Source organism: Cygnus atratus, chromosome 2, assembly GCF_013377495.2.
Source record: "Cygnus atratus isolate AKBS03 ecotype Queensland, Australia chromosome 2, CAtr_DNAZoo_HiC_assembly, whole genome shotgun sequence".
Lineage (NCBI taxonomy): Eukaryota > Metazoa > Chordata > Aves > Anseriformes > Anatidae > Cygnus > Cygnus atratus.
This window is the reverse complement of record NC_066363.1, coordinates 18,066,970-18,089,573: the sequence shown is the minus strand read 5'-3', so window position 1 is coordinate 18,089,573 and position 22,604 is coordinate 18,066,970. Positions and strand designations below refer to the sequence as shown.

The 22,604-nt window shown below is 40.2% G+C and overlaps 1 protein-coding gene across 1 annotated transcript in view; it reads left to right on the top strand.

The window, feature by feature from the left end:
* Positions 1–22,604, top strand: part of GPR158 (G protein-coupled receptor 158) — a 195,018-nt gene that overhangs the window by 138,840 nt on the left and 33,574 nt on the right. The window contains 1 exon segment of the mRNA XM_035545429.1: positions 5,202–5,311. Within this exon segment, the coding sequence (XP_035401322.1) occupies positions 5,202–5,311 (110 nt within the window).

Sequence of the window (22,604 nt, the reverse complement as noted above, 5' to 3'; positions counted from 1 at the left end):
GTGGAACAGATCGGATAGATCTCTTCACAGTTTCTCCTAGATGCTTGTTAATGGAATTAGCCCAAAAGGCATTATCTTAAATGGCTGTGTCACATCCTGCATTGAGCTGTGCAGAGTACTTGCAGGGAAAAAGAAAAAAAAAAAAGTTAAGTAAAAAGTAGGTAATCTTCCTTTAAAGGTTTTTGTAAAGGTTAACTTAACACAGGAGAAATTTGGTTATTTGAAAATAAGAAAAAATAGTACTTTTGCATCTTTTTTTTTTTCTAAAGTAGATGACTTTCACCTCAGATCCATAACCAGATGATGTTGTAGCTTATGTTCTAAGCTCCGTATCTCATTTCCATGTAACTAACATGGATAACTCATTTCTATTTATCTAACCTGGTAAAAATAAGAATAGTTGAAAGGTGAACTAGCCTCTCTCTTTGGGATTTTTGTGTTAAAGCCCTACTCAAAAATTTTAATATTTAGGTTTAGCACTTGTAGCACTGTCACTTCCTAATATTTTTAAAATTATTTGTTCTATGACTTATGATCTGTTGAGTTATTATAGTATTGCACATTCTTTCTCAACATGGATGATAGAAATCTGATGACTGCAAAGAAAAATGAGTTTTTGATCTATCTGTGATATTCTTATGGCTTAAGAACTGAAGTAAAAAGCAACTTGTCTACAATAGGCTCAGTCCTCCTAGTGTAGGCTTTTAATTGACATATAATGAAGCAACTTTTCTAAAATAAATGCTGAAGTACCTTTCTAGTCAGTGGAGATGTGTATTTGAAGTCTTTAGGTCAAGATTCTGTCCAAGAAACTGAAGTTCTGAATTTCTTCAAGGCTCTCAAGGATACCAGGTTTATCCATGGGTTATCTATGGAACTTTTGCATTTTGATTTACTAGTCACTTACAGTTTAGGCAGAAAATCTATGCCTGATTTAGGCAGACTGATTCCCAGTCAGTGCTCCTTGTGGAGCTGCATGGTATTAAAATATTTTCACCTGGATCTGGTACCCTTTTTAGGCGAAAGCAAAGTTAGTCTTCTCACAATGTGCACAGTAATGGTAATCTGAAAAACAAAAGAAATATTACTCACTGTTAGTATTGCAGGGATCTTATACGGTGTTTTTTTTTTTCTTTTCATTTTTTTTCTTTTCTTTTAGTGAATCTTTCTACATGCTGTTTTTCTTTCAAGAAACAATGACACTGAAGCTATAAAACTCATGTATTTGCTCCTTTTTCATAAGGACCATGTCTGGTATGCTTTTGAGCTTTAAATTGTTCAGCATAGGTTCTCTTTGCACTGTTATTTCCTATCTGTCCTGATAACAAAAAATTACCACAGTGGGTGAGGATCCTGTATTGACTTTAGCCATTGTTTTTAGACAGTGTATGTATCTGTTCATCATGCCAGCTGAATGACTGGGCTTGCTGAGTGCTGTGTCAGCAAGCTAAGGCTCTCTTCCATGTCTCTAACTCTCCATCTCTAAGTGCTCTTGACTGTTACCTGGTGACCTTAGAAAGTCTTTTCATCTCTGACTTCGGAAGTGGTAGTGTGACTACTGGGACAATGTTTTGGCAAGGGTAATAAAAGCTCAAAACATGTTGAGGTTAAAAGCAAACATCTGAATCCATTTGTCCAAATGGCAAATGTGAGCCACATGGCTTCATGGTCTCACAGCTGCAGTATCTAGTACATGAACAGGCACTGGCTGACTTTTCTGGTTTCTGAATATTTTTTCCTCGAATCTTTGTTCTTTAATGAAGAGAAACTGGTGTCTAGTATTTAAATAGATTTCAGGAGCTGGTGAAACAAAGGATATCACATTTCCTCATGGATCGTAAATAGGTTTTGTGGCATCCATCAGCAAAATCTCTAAGCATTTTTGTTGAGATTTATGCTGCTAGCATGGTCTAATGCATTATAAAAGCAAAAAGTGAAAATTATGTGTATTCTTTAAAAGAATGTGATCCCACTCAAATCAAAAGCTTGAGCATGGCTTTTGGTGTACTGAGCTTCCAGGACAGTGCTTTTGTAGCCCCTTGGCTCTGATCCTTTAAAGATTACTCAATTTAAATATTGTGCCACTAAAATTTACTGTGATTGTAAGGGACTTAATGGTGACAAAAGCTTAGAGACAGTAGTCAGTGGAACATCCCAATGAGCCCTGATGGAAATGGGGATGACATATTCTTAGAATAAGCTTCTGGAAAGCCTAAGCAAGCAAAAACATTAAGTGCAGTAATTCTTGCTGTTCAAAGCCTTGGTTCATGCTAGACCACATGTAGCTTACAGAAGAGTGGGTAGAAATGGATGTTGGAAGCCTGGGAGAGCACTGTGACTATCGTCCATTATACAAACATAGGAAGAGAGTTTCAAAAGACCCAAATGGGGGTCAGGCTTGGACTGAATCTCTGTCAACTTCCACAATGTGCTTGACCACTGGGCAAAGGAGTAGTTCAGATACGTCTACATTGAAATGGGGAAATGAGAACAGTTTTCACCAACATAATTCTGCCTCTGCAGCCTTCCTAACTAGCTGCCACATGCCAGCTCCCACCGTGATGCGTTTGAAGTGGTGCTTTCTTGGTTGATAGCTAGCCAAATGCCTCAGCTGCTCATACAAATGGTTCAGTGCAAATCAATGAGGTTTTCTAGACACAAGCAGTTAATATTTCAACAAGCAACTGCAGATAAAATTGCTGTGTCAGTTTTCATGGCAGAGAGAGCTGTTGCCCTTGTTCAGAAAATTGTGTGCCTGGAAAGTTTTCAGACCTTCCCATTTCAATCATCTGAAAATTTCTGCTTTCAGATTCACTTTGAAATGTTCAGAGTCCCTGCATGTCTGTGTTTTTTTGGCTTTGTTTTTCTAGTTTGGAAGAGTCAAAGATGAAACAGGATGGTTTCTACCCCCCTGGCAAACCGCAGGAGGCAGGTTAATGCTTCAGACTTCACTGTGGTTATATTAGGATAAGAGGTCATTACTAAAATTCAAGTCTTTCTGAGCAACTTCTTGCTGGATGCTCGATTTACACAAGCATGTTCATGGGTGTGTGGATGTAATTTGTTTTTCCATCTGATCTTCCAAGAGGCAGGCCTTTTGCTGCATGCAGAATTCATCAGATTCCCAGAAAACGTCTACCTTGAAACACTGTCAGTCCTACAGCAGTGAAAAAAGCAGATGAAATTTTGCACCCTGGTTTGATTCAACAAGCAATCTTTTTTTTTTTTTTTTTTTAAAGAAATAGCTTGATTCTGCTGCAAAAACCCACCATCCATCCAACAAACATTGCAGTGAAGCACAGCAGCTTCCCCTACCTCACTCTGTCTCAGCTCACATCTGCCATTTTTGCCCCCGCTCTCCTAACTATGTCTGTGTCACCCAGAGGACCTAGTCCTGGGCTTTTGGCCAATATCCTGGGCTTGAATCCCCACATAGAAAAGCATTTACTTAGGAAAATAATATCATGTGGCAGCCGGTAGTCACAATACTACCTCTACTGCCAGAATGTAGTGACTCTAAATGAGGCAGTGGCAGATGGCCGAAAATGTTTCAGCGTTTTCTTTCTCTAGATCAGGATTATGCAATTAATTTGTACTACAGTCCATGGTGGTGTTTTACAGGTTCTGGTCAGGCAGGTGGGATGCATCGTCTCTAGCTTTGCTGGACCAAGCAGGGTCTGGAGGTAGGGGAAAGGCAGTGCACAACAAATCCCTGGGACAGTGGGCTCCTGGTGTTGCCAGCAGAGCGGGAAGGAACATGGGATCATCCCCACAAGGGACAACATCTGTTAAAAGCAGCAGAAATGTACTCCTGGTTCACACTGTGTCCGAGTCCACCATCCAAGCAGCCCTGCTTTAGATTGGGGTGGCATTTTGCTTAATAATGATGGCATAGGACACCTGCAGAATTGGTGTTATGTTCCTGTTTATTGAGTGTTGGCCTCACGTGTGGTATGTGATAGATGCAGAGAAAGGCCTTTCTGTCTCCAGTGTTGCCTCCTTCATGTTTACAAACAGTTCTAGAGCAGTCTAGGTCACATCCAGATGCTACGGTTTGCATACGCATGATTCTCAGCACCAAGGCTGAGAATTCAGCCTAAGAACGTGACAGACCTTTTTACCCATCTCTTGGATTATTAAATTGAAAGCTTTTCTTGTAACATTCAAATGAGCTGGGGTGGGGAGAATGGAGAACAGGCAGCGTCTTGTGTGCACAAATGTAAGTTACAAGCACAGCTGAAAGATGGAAGATCTCTTAGCTGGAAGCTGGCCAGGGCAGCATTGAAAGGAGAATACAAATGGGTTGTCTGGGAGGAATCGTAGAGACAGGTAGGCAGCAGCCTGGGTTGCACATTAATGCCTTGATAGTGAGATGGAAAACAAACAAACAAACAAACAAAAACCACAAAAAAAGAAATTAGTGAAATACTTAAGAAGAAAGCAGCAATGAATTTCGAAGAAAGAAGGTGTGGCTGGAGTACTGAGGGAAGAGCAGGAGCATCCATTGGGAAGCAGAGGGATGTGAAACAGAACTCAGTCAGTAGGACCTTCCTGTTGTTGCCATTGGAGAAATCTATAAGTGAACAAAAATGTTATTCTTGTTCAGAAAGTGTTGATGTATAGACAGATTTGATATGGCTCAGTGAAAACATATGGGGAAGAAGAGGAAAAAGTCAAATATGACATTGAGATATTGGGGTTTCAGACAGGGAGAGGCCAGTGCAGTCATTTTTGACTGAAAGTGGTTGAGAGAGAAAAAAGAGCAGCTCACTTTTTGCTAGGTTTATTAGAAGGAGGAACTTTGAAGTGTAACCTAGTAAATACAGTCCATCAAACCAGAATTAGGCCAGCTGCCTATTACTGGAATAGCTCAAGGAAAACGTCCTTGTCTGTTCTCTTATCTTCTCCGGGTACATGTTTTCACTCAGTTAAGAAAAGTCAGAGGAATTGCATTTAAAAGTGTTGTCACTTCACAGTCTGTCACAGGGCTTTTGCCAGCTCCCTTCAAAAGGAGCTGGTGCCTAGAACTGTGCCAGCTGGTTGATCTGATCATCTTGTCACTTTACTAGAAAATCTAAATATACAGCAGGACGAACTGAAATATGTCTGCTGTCCTGTTTTGCAACTATTCTGCATTTGATTGAAGATCTAGTTTCGTGTTAAAGAGGTACTGAAGCTCTTTCTATCTTTCTGTTCTATAGGTTGTCATTTTGTATTTTGAGCCAAGTGTATTTCGCTGTGTTCTCCTAAGATGGGTTCGTCTTCTGGGCTTTGCCACTGTTTATGGAACTGTGACGCTCAAGCTACACAGGTATTTCACGTTATTAATTTCCGTCTCTGTGGGAGTATGTGCAATCTGTGTGGGTACTTAGATTGAAGAGCTGCAAATATTACCATAAACAAGCGCCGTTTCTGATTTTTGAACCACTGTGTATTTCTCCGCACTATTCCTGCTGCAATTGCATGCTTCTAATCCCAGTAGAGAGCTGTGAATGCAGACAGAGATAATGATGGCTGCTCAATGGGGCTGAGCGTGAGAGGTGTTGAGCTGGAGCTGCAGGATTTGATGAAGAATATGTACATCAACTGTAAAATTGTGCAAGAGCCACTTTTCAAAGAAGGTGAATATATTCTACTTGAATGTAGGACAAAGTAAAATGTCTAAGCTTTCCATTTGAAGTGTTCATAGAGATACTCTATGTTTCTAAGTGTTTAAATACAGTGTTGGTGGGTGAAATAGAATACGTTATGGTGAATATACATACTCTGATTTCTTACGGCTCATAAGTCAAGGGCTGCTTTCTTCAGGCAATCACAGCTGACAGGCTGCACACTCACGAACATTGGTGCCTGCCAGAAAAAATGTATGGGAAATTCTGGGTTACGCTGGGGGAGGTTCCACTGGGTTGGCAATGCATTCAAATGCGATTCAGACATTAAGATTCAGAGTTCCAGCTTAAAATCCCACTTCTGCAGTCCATTTAAAAAGTGAAGCCTTTGCTGGATAAAATCCTAATGCTTTTCCCTCTAATTTTCCGTGGAAAAAACCTACTGATACATTCCTTAAGTATTTTTGTAGAAGTAAAGAGAAATACAGTATGCATCTATTGGTACTTAAACACCTTGGAGGAAGTAAGCTTGCTCGTCTTTTTATCTTAGTTTCATAACATTGTTGGCATGTTAGATAAGTAAGCTTCAATATTATGCTCATAACTGAAAGAGGACTAAGAATATCTTGCTCATGGTGCACAACTGACTTGTCACATTTTAGGTGGAAACCCCTGCTATCCCGTTGGACTAGGGCCTCTTCTTGCATTTGTGTTCCTGGTTTCAAGTGTATGCTTTGGCTGGTAAACTCTGACTATATAACACTATGTCTGGCCACATCTTCTCCTTGAAATTGATCCAGAAAATCCCACACACTCATGGTATTTTCCAGGATGAACAGCTTCTGATGCAAAAAAGAATAACTAGAACACTATAGAAAAGATATGACAGAACTGGTGATTTGCTTGGATGATTCATTATCTATAGCTCACATATAGACAGAAACAGTCTTAAGACCACAGAAGACTCCTATCATAACTGCAGTTCTGCTAACCTAGCAGGTTGTTTATATTATTTTACATAACGTGAGGAAGCAGTGTCCTAACAGGGTAGTTGATCTTCTGCTTATCTAAAGTGAGAAAAGGCTGGAAAATTCAGCAGAAAATTTTGCACTTGTGGTTTGTTCATTCAGCTCTTTGGTGTTACTTGGCACCTGTGCTGACAGGCTCAGTAAATGGGACAACGACTGAATAAGAAACCAAGAATGAACTACATCCTCATCCTTGATCAGTGCCGTACAATGAAGGCTAACAGCAGACTAGGCTGTATCAAGGGAGCCCAGCCAGTAGATTGAGGGAAGTGATTATTCCCCTTTACTTGGCACGCCTTAGGCCATATCCACAATTCTGGGTCCAGTTTTGGTCTCTCCCAAGGCGTCAGTGAACTTGAGTGAGTTCAGTGAAGGACCACCAGGATGGTCAGGACTTGGAGCGCTTGCTGTGCAAGGAGAGGCTGAAGGAACAGGGCTTGTTCAGCCTGGAGAAGAGATGACTTTGGAGGGATGTAACAGTAGCTAGCTAACACCTACAAGGAGTTTACTGAGAAAATAGAGCCATGCTCTTTACAGTGATGTATGTTGGGACAACAAAAGACAATGATAAATTGAAATGGGAACTTTCAACTTTATACAGTATCATCCTCAGGCTCAACTTTATCCAAGGAAAACGTTTTCACCATGAGGGTAATTAAGCAGTGGAACTAGTTGCCAGTGAGGCTGTGAACATCCATACTTGGAGATTTTAAGGCTCAGTTTGATAAAGCACTGAGTAAAAAGCACTGGTTTGAATTCAGTGTTAACCTTGCTTTTAGCACTGAATGACCTCGTGGGACCATTTCCAATCTGATTGATTCTACATTTCTATATGAAGCATGAAAAGAAAATAAATATTTCATGTAAACATGAAAAGAAAATAAATATTTCATGTATTAATCTAGAATTACTTTCTCTAAGAATCTTTGTTTTCCACTAAGGTTTCATGATCATTCTTTTCCTTTCTTCTTTATTTCCTTTTCATTCTTTACCTTCATGATACTTTATTTTAGTACTAAATATATCACTCAGGGAGTGTGCCTTGCAAAAGACTGAGTCAAGTTAGATATGTTTTATTGTATATATTCGCAACAATTATGCTAATTAAGAACAATATGATGCTAGTAGAAATTTAGTAGAAATTTTTGGCACATCTAATTTAATCCGCAGTCACCACAGGGCTGAAGAATTGCTTATTACAGACACCACAAATACTCATGACAAGCACTGACACCCTCCTGCAGATAGCCTGTGTCTTGCCTGGGGGAAAAACTGGATGCTAGCAAGGAACTGGTGATTTTTCTAGTTTAATGGAAATACCAGTGTTGCGTATAAGCAGCTATTAATGATAACTAGAAAGTCTAAAGCTGTATTTCTCAACAAATGAGGTGCTTTGAATAGCACTGGAGCATGAAGGTTAGTTATCCAAAGCCAGGTGGGAGGCATTGGAAACTCTTGTTTTGTGGCTTTCTTTTCCCTTGGCTCCCCACTTCCCAAGGAGGGCTTTGAGGTTTTATTAGGGTCAGACAACAAGGAAAAATCAGGAAAGTAGCCAAGATCAGATACTTAAGGAAGAGTAAAAGAACAGGGAAATCATGTACTGATTCATTCTTTGAACACCCATCACAGTCAATTTCCAAAGTGCCTCATCTTAAATTGCCTCTTTCTTATTCATTGGGCATTTTTAAAATAATGAGCTGATGTTTATGGGGGTGGGAGGGTCAGGGTAAGCAAATTAGGTTAATTTAAGAAATCTAACTGTAGAGCAATGAACATAAGACTCAGTACTTTACTTAGCAATGAATTCCTCAAAGTAATTCTCTCAAGAAATAATGATGTTTCAAATTTAACCTTTTGGGCTTAAAAGAGCTGCTGATTCTGTATTTTTCAGTATATTGCTCTGACTGAAGACTCTTTGTGTCCCTTTTCAAGCCCTATATTTTGTAAACAGGTTATCTCCTTATCTTTAATATTTTGTGAGCTTCTGCCATCTTGGTTGCAGGATTAATACAGAATCCTTAATTCTGGATTAAAGCATAAGAATGGAAGAAAGCTATAGGTAAATGCATACAACAGATGTATATATATGTGTGTGTATGTATGTGTTTGTGGTTACACCTAGGACAGCTTATAGACATGTTAGCAGAGTGATGAGTTACAGACTCTCCTTCCTTTAGGCTATCAGTTCCAAGTCTAGGAATGGGATCTCCAGTTCTTGGCAGCCTCCTTTTCTTATATTACTAAGAGCAAAAGAGGAGAGTGAGGAAGTGAGGAGAGTAAGAAGGTGTGGGGGAGGTAATGTTCCAGGTAGAGAAAACAAGACGATGGCATAAAATGGCTTTTTTATTAGTTGGGACGGGCGCATTAGTGAGGGGATAGGAAGATGTAACTCTGTGAGGCACTTCTGCACTTCGTCTAAAAGCTGTGCTAAGATTACATTGCTGTGCCTTGCTGTCTGGTACAGTGTGACACTTCTAAGGCATCTGAGCAAGCGGTGGCCCTTCCTACAGATCTTTGCAGGTGATAACGGAAGGAGAGGGAAGAGTGTGAGCGGTGGGCTGTGCATGTCATGTGTCATGGTTCGGTATCTTACAGGAGAGGAAACTCATGCTAGCAGAGAAACCAAGAAAGATGTCAGGCTGCTTTTTTTGAAGCACTTGGGAGGAGGTGTGTGTTGATTGTGAGAACAGGAAAGAAGGGGAGGAGGACATGGTGAAACCTCCTCTTGTAGCTAGGTGAGAGAAGGAACATACAGATCCCATCTAGAAGAGGCTGGTGGGAATATGGGGCAGAAAGGTACAGACAGTGCTGTGGCAGTTGAAGCCTGTAGGCTTGTTTACAAGGCAAGAAAAGGGATGGTTTAATCAATCTGCAGAGCTGGTTACACTGCAGGGGCTTTCTATAACCATTCTGACCACTTCTATATATCTCTTCATTGGAAGACTACATGTTAACAGCTGAGAAGTTTGATCTCTGTTCTATTTGTGCATCTCTGTTTTGTGAACCCAATTCATGTGATTTTATTATAAAATGCTTGGGGGCAGCTATCCCCATTTATCATATTCCCATCAAATAAATCACAGCGTCAGCCAAAAAAGTCAAGTGACTTGTCGCTCTGAACTCCATTTTAAAGACCAACCACCCTGAGACAAACTTACTGTGAACACGATGGGTTTATGTTGTATTCCACGGTTCTTTGTGCTGAAACTTGCTATAAATCTCCCCCAGTCCCTGGAAGGAGAATTTGTCTGCCTCTCTTTCCAAGAGATTTGTGGAACCGTCAGCAAATGTTTCATCCTCCCTATAGTGGACAGCCTGCAGCCTGGGCTACATTTGACCCCAAGACTCATAAACTTTGGAGTACTCCTGTCTTGAGTGAGATGGCTTTTTATAGGAATCAGGTTTGGATTAAACAGGTAAAAACTCTTGTTAGTTTTGTGCAGTTATGTAGCAGAGGAGTAACCTAGGTTTCCTCATTAACTTTACCTCCTAATAAGGCAAATGAAGCTCAGTGACACCATATTTCTGTATCTTCCATGCATCCTTGCGGAAGGTTTGATGTGCAGTTTGCCTGGTCTCTGTCTGCATTGTCTTAAGCAGAAGTGAAGGAGTATTTGGTCAGACATGAAGCCACCATCAGTCACTCTTGAAAAGAAGCAGTAAGTGCTGCGTCTGGCACACATTTCTGTGCAGATCCCTGGAGAGAGTCAGATGAAGACACAAAAATGTGTTTCTGGAGAAGGGAGGGACACTTGGTCTGAAGCCTTGGCTGAACAGCGTAGCGTGAGCACTGCTTATTATCATTCCTGCTTCAGGAAAAAGGGCAGCTGGACTTTTGAAAATAAACATCCTGCACTGAGAAGATACTGATTTTGTACTGCCAGTTTCTCTTCTAAAGGGAAAATTAACTCAAGAAGCTTCCAAAATTTGCCAGTGGTTGGCAGAGGGACTCACAGCCATGCAGCTTTTGCTGTGGGCTGCTGGAGCTCCATCCCTCTCCAGCCCTCTTGCAGACATCCCTCTTCTGTCTCTCCTCTTCAGTTTGTGTTCATGTAAGAGCTCCATAATGCTGCTTTGAATATCAGAGCCAGCAGCACTAATGAATCTATAAGGATTAAAAAAAGAGCCTTCCTGCATTAGTATCACCTCACTCTGAGCTTCATTTCCTGGTAGTGATGACTCGGGTGGGAGGGAGGCACCTAGTTTTGGCTAAAAGGGAGACATGAGGGAAAAGGAGAGGAATCGGGTACTTTTTTATTTTTACTATGACTTTAATTTAATTAAGAAAAACTAAATCAGTGAGACCAATACATTTATGTCCTCTTCCAGTTTTTTTTCCCCGCATGTAGCAGTTTGTTGCCATATGCATTACCTACCTTTAAAAATGCATTACCTCTCTTTAAAAAAGAAGTAAAGCAGTGCATGTGGATTTTTATGTCACTTGCATTATTTGTAGCTCACGTCAGTGGTTTTTCTTTTATAAGAAAAGAGATAGTTCTAGTCTTATGGAAAGATGTCTTGGGTATATGGCAGAAAAAATGGATGTTGCTTGAGATTGTTGGTGTATATGAGGGGAACTTCTAAAGCAGCACCCCGCTAACTGCTGCATCCAATGCCGAAGGAAAAGAGATTTGTTTTATCTCTCAGTTCTGTTTTGAAACCCATTGACCAAATTCAGCCAAAGGTAGCAGAGAATAAGAGGTTATACACATGCAATCCTACAAAGCTTTGTGAAAAATGATATTGGGACAGAAAACAGGTCTTCTGAATGGTCCCACAGGGCAGGAGGCTGAAAGGTGCAGCACCAGCAGATACCTCTGGCTGGCGTGCCCCAGCAGTCAGCACCCCCGTGCTGCCTGGCTGTTAGGCGAAATAAGAGAGAAACAGGGGCTTTGAGGGCTGGGGGCAGAGTGAAAGGCTGGGAGCTACAGTTTGGAAAGGAAGAAAGGGAGTTGGACTTGCTGCAAAAAGTCTCTGCGCACACAGTAAAAATGGAACTAAGTTTCACTAATTAAACTGCCCATGGAAAAATCTGTTTTCTTGTTAGCATGTCTTAACCTTAATCTGCCTGTTTGTTATTTATTTTATGTTATAAATAAAAACAGGGCTTAAAAGTTGAGTAATTCCATATAGCATTCCTGTATGATGCACTTTAAAGATGAAATTCTCATTTTGGTAGTTCTTCTAGATTAAATAACAGAGTCATATTCTGTTTTGTTGTGGCTCTTTTTCCCAATAAAATCTGCATTATTAAAATCCTATTCAGATGTTTTGTATCCCTGCCATTTTCAAGCAATAACTAGCCTTAACTAGACAGTGTAATGGTTGTTCCATATTTCTCGTTAAAATATCTACTTTTATATGTATAAACTAATAAAATGTAGCACAACTGTTATAAAGACACTTGGAGCACAATTAATCTTGATGGAGCACAGCACAGAAATGGGACTAATAAATATTATATTTGAGCAAAAAAATCAGCAACATTTAAAATACATAAGATTACTTGAGCTCTATAATCCTGAAAATATTCTTTGTCCATATTCCTATTAATAATTAATTTATATACAAAAATTGTAGATACATCTGTACGGCTATACAGTTCCATGGGCTGCTTTTTTAAATCACCTTAAGGTAGCGCACATTCTGCTGTATCTTAATAGACTAAGTTTGGCTAGGAAAGTTCCAGGAGAAGATGAAGAAAATATTTGTTGTTTTAATATTAAATTATCTTGCTATCGTGATTAAGAAAAAAAGCAGTGGTTGGGAAGGCCCTCTGCAGTGATCCACAAGTGTCATGAGACCTTTCAGATCTCTTTCGTTTTGATGGCATGCAACAGCCCCATGGCAGATAGTAGGAGAAAGGACTGGTTTTGCACATCAGATTGCATGATGGCTGGAGGATGTCAGAGCTGGAGCTGAAACACAGCATCTCAGAGACCAGCTGAGTACAGGACCCCATCAGGTGGCAAAGCTTTGTGCTGCTGTGCAATACAGCAGCTTCTTCATTCCAGGTAGGCTTGCATGTGCACATTTGTGATACAAGTTAAATAACTCTACAGGCTTGCTTTCTTTCTTTCTCTTTCTTTCTTTCTTTCTTTCTTTCTTTCTTTCTTTCTTTCTTTCTCTTTCTTTCTTTTTCTTTCCTTCCTTCCTTCCTTCCTTCCTTCCTTCCTTCCTTCCTTCCTTCCTTCCTTCCTTCCTTCCTTTTTCTCTTTCATCTTTCTTTCCATGGGAAAGACAGAATTGGTTGATAAAACAAGGTACCTGCTGCCCAGCTGTCTGCTGGGTGGGATTATGGCATGACAGAGAAGCCAGGCATCATTCTGCATTACATGAGCTACAGGATATTTGTGGAGGAGTGTGAAGAGGGAGTTAAGTATATGACTCACACTCCACACGCAGGGCTTTGTCACAGCTAAGAAGAAGGAGGGATTTGCAGATCACATACGTTGATTGTCAGTGAAAAATCATGACTGCATGGGAGTGCTTCTAGTGGGCTTGTGTCTTATCAGGCAGTAAGCCTGATACTATTCAGCATTTTCAGTAGCAATGCAGAACCAAACACAAAATGATTGCTCATAAAATTTGTGGATAACACAAAGCTTGGTGAAACAGTAAATTTTGTTTGAGAAGGGATAGTAATGAAAAACAGTATTTATTGCCTGATACCTTGAGCCTAGTCAAAGAGATACACTTGAATACAGTCAAAAGAAATGATGGTTAGGGACTAGTTAATGAAACCAAATTCAGTTTCAAAAGTTATCAATAAGGAATTCATTTTGCTGTAGGAGGTGACATCTTTGAGATTAATACAACTGCCTTACGCCCTCTTCCTGAGATGCATTTTTAAGGGAGGTATGCAGTAGATGGATATGATTCAGTAAGCATCTGAGGGCTCCTGAAAGTGCTTGATACTGTGAAACCTAATCTGCTGTTTAGATAAGCAAAAAGACTGAGAGATGGCTTCTTGTGTGGTGTATAAACAAGCAGGGAGAAAAAAAGCAGACATAAAAAACTCTTTAATCTATTGAGCAGAGGCTTAGTAGGATCTGGTGGTTGGAAGCCAAAGCCAGAGAAATTTGAAAAAGTAATCTGGCACGGATTCTTCTCAGCAAGGGTGCTTAGCTATTGAAAAATGTAACAAGAAATATGGGGAGTTTTTTGTACTGCTTTCAGATCAAGAATGAATCTTGTCTTGGAAGATATGCTTTACTTAAGTATGACTACAAATTACTCAAGTTTGTGTAGAAAAAATGCAATGATCCGTGTTATACAATGGATCAAGTTATATAATTTAGGATTTAGTCCCATACTTGACCTTTTTTTTTTTTTTACATATATGCAATAGAAATTATAGCAACCATATTAGTATGGATGAGTTTAGATGTTTTGTACTGGGAAAACTGGTGCCTGGACTAAATATTCTTAGATATGAGCTGCTCTTTTCCGGATTATCACGAAGGCCAAAAATTGCCATTATGTGCTTGAAAAAATGAGTCTCTATCTGACCATTGGTAACAAACCATTGGTAACATAAAACCCCGTGTTGCCATTCGGGGATGTAATCACTAGATCAATTGAGTTATGCCATGGCAGCTGACTGAGAATGACCTGTTAGCATGACCTAATTGCCAAGCTAAAAGAATAGAAGTGACTTACATGGTCCTGTTTTACTTTGCAACTGGGGATAATTAAGCAAGTATATAAAATTAATGACTATTCAGCTGATCGATAGGAAATCATTTAACTATTGTAAGTTAACCTCTTTGGGAGATGTGACTGCTCTTTGACACATAAATTTTGTCAGCATTGTACTGCTAGTCTGTACATTGGTGAGTTATCACAGAGTTATCATGTATGGGTTAGCCTCATATATGCTTCCCTGAGAGAGAGGCAAGTTTGTCTAAGAACTTCAAATGCAATAATGAGATCATGATCTGAACTGGGAAGGTCAAGACAACACTGCCTTGGCTGCCCAGGGAAGCTGTGGATGCCCAATCCCTGGAGGTGTTCAAGGCCAGGCTGGATGGGGCTTTGGGCAACCTGGTCTGGTGGGAGGTGTCCCTGCCCATGGCAGGGGGTTGGAACCGGGTGATCTTTAAGGTCCCTTCCAGCACAAACCATTCTGTGACTCTATGATTCTATATGTTCAGGAATGCATAGACAGTAGGTCCTGAAGAAAGCTTCATTATTTATTAATTCAGTTGCAAGTATCAAGCTATTGAATTCAGAGTAATCTGTAATATTTTAAATTAAGAATTACCACAAAATATTTGTATTAAAAAATAAAACTCTTACTATTGGAGATTATTACAGTCCAGTGGACAGGCAGGTTTTACATGGCTTAATGCCACATAAAACCACTGACACATGGAGTCAGCTGAGTTTTGGATTTTCTTGATTTGAGTTCTGCCCCTTTATGTGCACAACATGAGCCTGTGTACATAATTGCAATTAGTTCTATACGGTTCAAGCTAACATGTCTAGCGAAATCTAAAAATAGTAGCAGTTAATAATCAGTGTAAAGTTTTGAATGCCTATTTCTTATGTATGAATTAAATCAGTTAGCAGTGGTGAGTTATGCAGGGACCCCTGGGTCTCTTCCCAGCCATCATCGCTGCTGTGCTCTGGAAGTTAACAGCAGTGCAGTCGTTCTGGTTGAGCCATATTCTGGTCTTGGCCTCTGCAACAGCAACATCTGTTATTTTTCTGAGATGTTCTTGAGCCAAACAATCCCTCTCTCCCTTACTGAGATTTTAAAGAGATGCCAACCATTCCTCCTGGGTGTTCCTAGGGAAGTTTAAAACTTCGTGTGAGTGCAGGGCTGCTGGTGGCGAAGCCCCTGCTGTTTGCAGTCTTTGCCTCCTAGCGTCTGTTTGCAGAGTTGTTATGAAGTGGCAGCTAGTTTGTGACTACAGATCTTGCTAGGCTTTTTGTTTCTCCTTGCCTATCTTTTTATCTATCTATCTATTAGACCCCTCTGACTCTGGCATCAACTTTCAGCAGTGCAGGCATGCTTGTTTTCAGTTTTCTATTGTACAGAACATCAGATGGTGGCAGCCAGGGATGCGTGGGTCTTGCCTTGTTGCTCTGTGTGGTCCAGGGTCTTTTCTCTGATATGTTTTTCAACATTAATTTGACATGATTTTCTACTGTTCAATTATGAATAAAGCAAAATGCATTAAATATCTGAAATCATACTTCAGTTCAAGCTACATAAATTCATGACCTGTGATAAGGGCCAATGCCTGAAGGTACCACAACTGTTTCACTAGGGCTATTAAAAAACAAGTTGATATGTGTGTAAGTGTGGAATTTTTTGGTACCACTATCTCACTGAAATAAGGCTAAAAATCTATCAGCTATTTTTCCCAGATATTGTGAAGAAATCTGTGTCCACTTTTTTTGCAAGAGATCTTCTGTCCTTTTGCTTGACTTGTCTTTGTAGCTTTGGCGTATGTGACAAGCTTTTAGAACTTCTTTTCCATGCCACTCTTCATATTTGTTTTATGAAGTTGTGTATTGAACTTTGTATTTCATAGTAGTTTTTATTAAACCGTGTGGTTTTCAGCTCTCCTATGATTTCTTTCAGTCCCTAAATGACCACCATGTATTCCTTCTGACATATTTCTCTGGTACCTCAGAAATCATTCTCTTATTTGCTTTGAACACAACTCCATATAGTGCTGAGAGCCTTAAAACTGATAAAAGGACTGGAATTACACTGTCCCATCCATCCCTTAGTAACAGCCTTAATTACTTTATGCAGGATCTTTCCTCAGCAATAGTCTGCCTTCTGTCTTAGACTGGACAGACTTCTTTTCTTTTAAATCAGATTAACATAATCCAGCTCTGGACTTTGTTTCTCTGCACTTTTCCAAACGCTTTGGAGAATATGGCTGCAATGACCAAATCTCTTCCAAGTTTTTATTCAATTTGCAAATCACACTTTACTAGTTGAGAAAATTGCCTGGATATTGCTCTGAGAACCTTGTAGGTGGTGACTGTCAAACTCTTTTTAGAAATAGCAATTGATGGCTTCTGGTGAGTATCAACACTGTCGTCTGATGAATAAAAACCTATTACACCCATGAAAAGTATACATTGGCCATTTCACCATTTGAATGTATTAAAATTCATGGTTTTGCAGGGACATATATTGTGTAATGTACAGTTTTATCTGTGACTCAGTCTTTTGTAAGAAAACTTTGTCAGTGCCTTCTCCTCAGAAACAGTGGCTAGTGCTCCATTCATTTTGTATGCTTTCTGTGATGATTCCTTGGGGAATGAACAAACTCTTACAGTTTTTCACATTCTTTATTGAGATTTGCACTCACATCAGGATCACTGACATGAGCAAGAGATGAGCTACAAAATCCTTGTTCACCATTCTGTCTCTTTTCATATCCTTTTCTCATTTGCAGGATGGGAAACATGGTGGTGACAGCCACTGTCTATTTATACTCCTCTTTGAACTTTGCTCTTGGGCTTGCTCTTTCTCTTACCTGGCATTCTGATACTCATTTATTTTTTGCCCAGAACCCTTAGCTCTCATCAAAGACACTGAGAACCTCAGAAAACTGTTCTTCAGTTTTCCTGTACCAAAATGACACTTACATAGTTTAATGGTCTTTGTGCTAACAAACTACTCTTTTGGTTTGGACTGAAAATGTAGGCGTGGTGGCATTGCTCGCCTGGAGCTGGTGGACTTAAGCCTTTCTTCAGCCACAAGGCACTATCTCGTCTAGTGCCATTAGGTACAACGTAGTGTTGATTGCAGATAGTCTGTGACCTCCAGATGCCTTTTTGTGACACATTTTTTTGATAGTGTTTTATATTTTGTACATGATGAACCACTACCTATCTCAAGATCTGTTCAGGTGATTTATTTGCTAGACAAATCTTAGTGGCTTTTCAAAGGGCTAATTCTGGGATCCCAGTGATTCCCATCTGGGTTTTTTCTATCATGTGTCAGCCACAACCAGGTCTATTACCCAGCTAGTCCACCTCAAATAACAAGACCAATTATTCACTAGGGATATCGCAAACTCTCTTATTCCTGCCTCCATTTGGGTGTCTGTTTAAAATATCAGTGTTTCTCTATTAGGAAAAAAATCACATATTTTAAAATTTGAGCGTAACAATTTCGTAGCTGGCTTGTTATTGTCCCTGCCTGCTGCTTGCTCCTCAGTGCTCCTGACTGCATTTGCCATTTGTCTGGGTGCAAAGGGTTTGCCAATTCCAACCACAGGAACCATGGAATGGCTAAACCACTTAGAATCATAGGATCATTCAGGTTGGAAAAGACCTTTGAGATCATCTAGTTCAACCTTTAACCTAAAGGTTGAAGTCCACCACTGATCATCTAGTTCAACCTTTAACCTAAAGGTTGAAGTCCACCACTAAGCCATGCTACTAAATTCTACAGAAACCATACAGAACCAAAATCTGCTTTATTCAGAGGGTACAATCCAATCAGCATCACACAGCGCAAGTGGCACAACTGCCAGTTCCAGGCACTTTCTGCTAGATCTTCCTAAGGGGCAGTTTCCCACAAGCACATTCTTAAAAGGACTTGCTTAGGAGCTAAAATGCTTTGTATCTGTTAAACCTGCACCCCAGGGACTGTATAAACTTTCTGGAACAACCAAACCCATACCCTTTTAGACTCCGTCTGTAAGTCTTTCTATAAGAAAGAAGGTAGAACTTACAAACCGAGTCAGTGAACTTGGTAGTTGTTTTCTATACCTTGTTACTGGAAGCATAGTGATTATATTAAAGCCACTGACAGAGATCATCCTGCAAACCCAACTACTACTATTTATTCCAAATCCCAAAAGTGTTCCCTGTGTGGGTTCCTAACATCTATAATGAGTATAGGATGGTCACAAATAGCATAATTGAGTGACCTAAAGGGTACTGAAAATCAAAATTAGAAAGACAGATTTTGTATCTATCTTCTCAGAAAGCTAGGAGCCTTTGAGCTTAGCTGTTTTCTAGCTCATTGCAGCCTGCGTGCAGGTCAAGCACAGTCGGATGTAGGAAGAACTGGCAGCCTGCCCTGCCCTGGAAAGCCTCAGGTCTGCCATCATGCATCTGCATTACCATGCAAAGTCACAATCATCAATGTCATTTACAAGACTTGTCAGAAGGAATACAGAAACCAAATGATGCATCCCAAGACTATTTTAAGTAAAAACACATTTTCTCTTCCCTTTTGTCTCTTCAGTTAGACTGTGCTAATTTCTTTTATCTTCTTCATGGTGCATGAAGAAGAACATTTGAGCTGTTTTCTATATTCAGGAGTCCAAATCTGTTTCTTTTGTGATTAGCTCTTGTTCCATGCTTGTCACCAAGTCTGAATTTGGGTCAATATCTGACTATTAATTAGAAAGAAATCTTTTTAATTTCCCCCCTTTTTTTTCCTCCCTTTTTTTTTTGAGGGGGTGTTATTTAGTTGTGAAGAAAAGTCACTGCCATGGCATTTCTTAGCACTCTGATATCTCACTGTTTGGAGTATTTCTATTTAAGCAACTTCTCCTTAAAAATAATCACAATTATCCACACTTTTCTAATATGTATGTGACCTCAGAGGGGAGCTGGGACTCTTTCTGCTTGCTTCATCTTCACAGTTTTTACTGAGCTTCCAGCTTACTGTGTTTTCTACTAATTTTGTTGTCAGTAGGGTTTCATTGCTGTATGAGGTTAGATTATGTGGGTCTACAAGGATGATCTTTTACATTGGATTTTTGGTGAGAATCTCAATGCTTTTCATCAATCTGATAGCAAAAAAACTTTCCTCTTTCTTCCTGATTTATTTATTTATTTATTGAGATTAGCTCTCCTCTGTCTTTTGCAACACTCTTTCAGAACAGAAAAATTATTTTAATTTAGATTATCTTAAAATAGCCACATTATTCTAGTTTGGCTTTGAACCTTTGGCGACTAAGACTTTGACCATAAGTTAAATGGTCTGTGACATTATGCAAAACCTTTCATGACTGTGTTAGGACATGGATATACCAAGCCTTCATTTTCATATTGAGGACAAGGTAGACTGACTTGCCAATGTTTAGATCCAGAGAACTCCACAAAGCCAGTTACAATACAGCCCCAGTGTTAGTGTCCACAACAGCTACCGTTGGATGTTTTTTTGCTGATCGATGCAAAACTGGAGCGATTTAATGTTTAATTGAAGTTCATTCCCATGGTATCTGAATATCAGAAAAATTGTAGTTTTCCCTTTGAGTGAAGTACACTTAGAGTTTTAACTTAGTCTTCAGTATGACAGTTGTGCTAGCAAAAATTCACAAAGCTGAGTGCTTTAAACTGCACTCTGAAATTTGTATTTCAGCATACGTATAAATGATCTGCTAGTCACGGGTGCTGAGTGCCTCACATTTCTCAGTGAAAGCATCAGCAGAGAGAAGTTTTAGGAGAAAATGTTTTCATCAAAAGCAAGCCAATACAAGGACAAATGTCTCCAAGCAGTTTCTGACCCAAACCCTGAGTATTACCTTTGGCTCATTTCCATCGTGCTGGGGAAGTCAACTGGCAGGTTAAGTTAATGAACAGGAAAAAAAGACTGCTGTGCTGCAAAAATAAGAGAAACAGCCTCCAGGTCATCTCCCTGTACCTGTTGGCATTCACTAGTTTATGATCAAGTATGCTTCTGTCACTTTTTTCATTATCTTATGGTGAACATGAGGCAACCCTTTACAGAATTCAGCTTGTCAGATGATGACACTTCCTCCTGTGCTTCTAAGAGGAAGCATAGAAGATGAGAGTTAGTGTTTCTTACAGTTCATTTTTTGAACGTGAACATTTCATTTCTGAATGACAAATAAACAAAATGTTTCATTACTTACTTATTCATATTTACTGAAGTTGTATGTTGCATTGATATATGTAACCTTGCAGGGGAACGTGAGTTTTGCTTTGCCCTCTTCTTTAGAATGGATGATGGTATTGTCCAATAATAAATTTTGAAATTAAAAATGAAAAGGTGTATTTTAATGGGCCCTGGAGATCAGAGTTTATGATACTTTGTGGAATATTCAGTCAAAGCTCTGAAGTTCGTAGAACAAGTTACACAAAAAAGCTTCTAATCCGAATATATTAGAGCATACTAAATCTTAAGGTCTCAGTAAAAAGCTTGTTGCAGAAAGCTTACTAAGAAAATATTAGTGACTGCTGAGTTTCTTCTATCCATCTATGCAACTATATACTAACTACACAAAGATTACAGAATCACAGAACAGTTGAGATTGTCAAGGACCTCTGGAGGTCTTCTACTCCAACCCTCCTGCTCAGAACAGGCTCAGCTAAGAGCAGGTTGCTCGGGGACATGTACAGTCAGGTTCTGAATATCTCCAAGGATGGAGACTCCACAGCTCTCTTGGCAACCTAGTGTTTGACCACATTCACAGAAAGTAAATTTTTTCTTATGTCTAAATGGAATTTAGGGGGTCTACAAGAAAGCTGGAGCAGGACTCTATCAGGGATTGTAGTGATAGGGTAAGGGGTAACAGCTTTAAACTGAAAGAGGGTAGATTTAGATTAGATATTAGGAAGAAATTCTTTACTGTAAAGGCAGCAAGGCACTGAAACGGCTTGTCTAGAGAAGCTGTGGATGCCACATCCCTGGAAGTGTTCAAAGCCAGGCTGGATGGGGCTTTGAGCAACCTGGTCTGGTGGGAGGTGTCGCTGCCCATGGCAGGGGGTTGGAACTGGGTGGTCTTTAAGATCCCTTCCCAGACAATTCTATGATTCTGTGAATTTCCTGTTGGTATTTCAGTTTGTGCTTATTGCCTCTTGTCCTGTCACAGGGCACCACTAAGAAGAGCCTGGTTCCATCTTCTTTAATCCCTCCCATCAGGCACTTATGCGCTTTGATAAGATCCCCCTGAGCCAGGATGAACAGTCCCATATGCTCAAGTCCTTTAATCATCTTACCGGCCCTTTGCTGGACTCTGATCCAGTATGTCCATGTCTCTCCTGTACTGGGAGCTCATGGCTGGACACAGCACTCTAGACGTGACAACAGTGCCCAGTAGAGGGATAGGACCACCTCCCTCAAATTGCTGGCCATACTCTGCCCAATATAGCCAAGGAGGCTGCTGGCCTTCTTTTCATTGAGGGCACACTGCTGGTTCATGGTCAGTTGGGCACCTGCCAATATCCCCAGGTCTTTTTCTGCAAAGCTGCATTCCAGCAAGTCAGAATGTACTGCTGCTTGGGGTTATTCTCTCCCAGGTGCAGGACATGGTGTTTGTCTTCGTCGAACCTTGAGATTCCTGTTTGCTCATTTCTCCAGCCTGTTTTTGTCCCCCTAAATGGCAGCACAACCAATTGGTCTCTCAGCCACTCCTCCCAGCTTTGTGTCAACTACAGACTTGCTGATGGTGTGCTCTGCTCTGTTGTCCAGGTTGTTAAGGAAAAGGTTACAGTGCTGGCCATGGTATTGACTCCTGGGGTACACCAGTAGTGACTGGCCTCTACCTGGACTTCTTGATACTAATCACAGCCCTTTCAGCCTGGCAGTTGAACTCACTATTTAGCCTGTATTTAATCAGCTTGTCTATGAGGATGTTACAGAAAGCCTTCTTGAATCAAGACAAACAACATCCGCTGTTCTTCCCTCATCCAGCAAGATAGCCATCTCCTTGCAGAAGGCTATCAGGTTGATCAGGCACAATTTCATCTTCCTAAGTCTGTGCTAACTGCTCCCAATCACCTTCTGTTCCTTCTTGTGTTTGGAAATGGTGTCCAGGAGGATCTTTTTTTCTATCATCTTCCCAGGGATAAGGTTAAGTTGACCAGTCTGTATTCCCAGGGATCCTCCTTCTTGCCTTTCTTGAAGGACAGAGTGACATTTGCTTTTTTTCCAGTCCTTAGGAACCTCCTCCAGTCACCACAACCTTTTAAAGTATTGAGAGTGGCCTCACAATGACAACAGTGACAT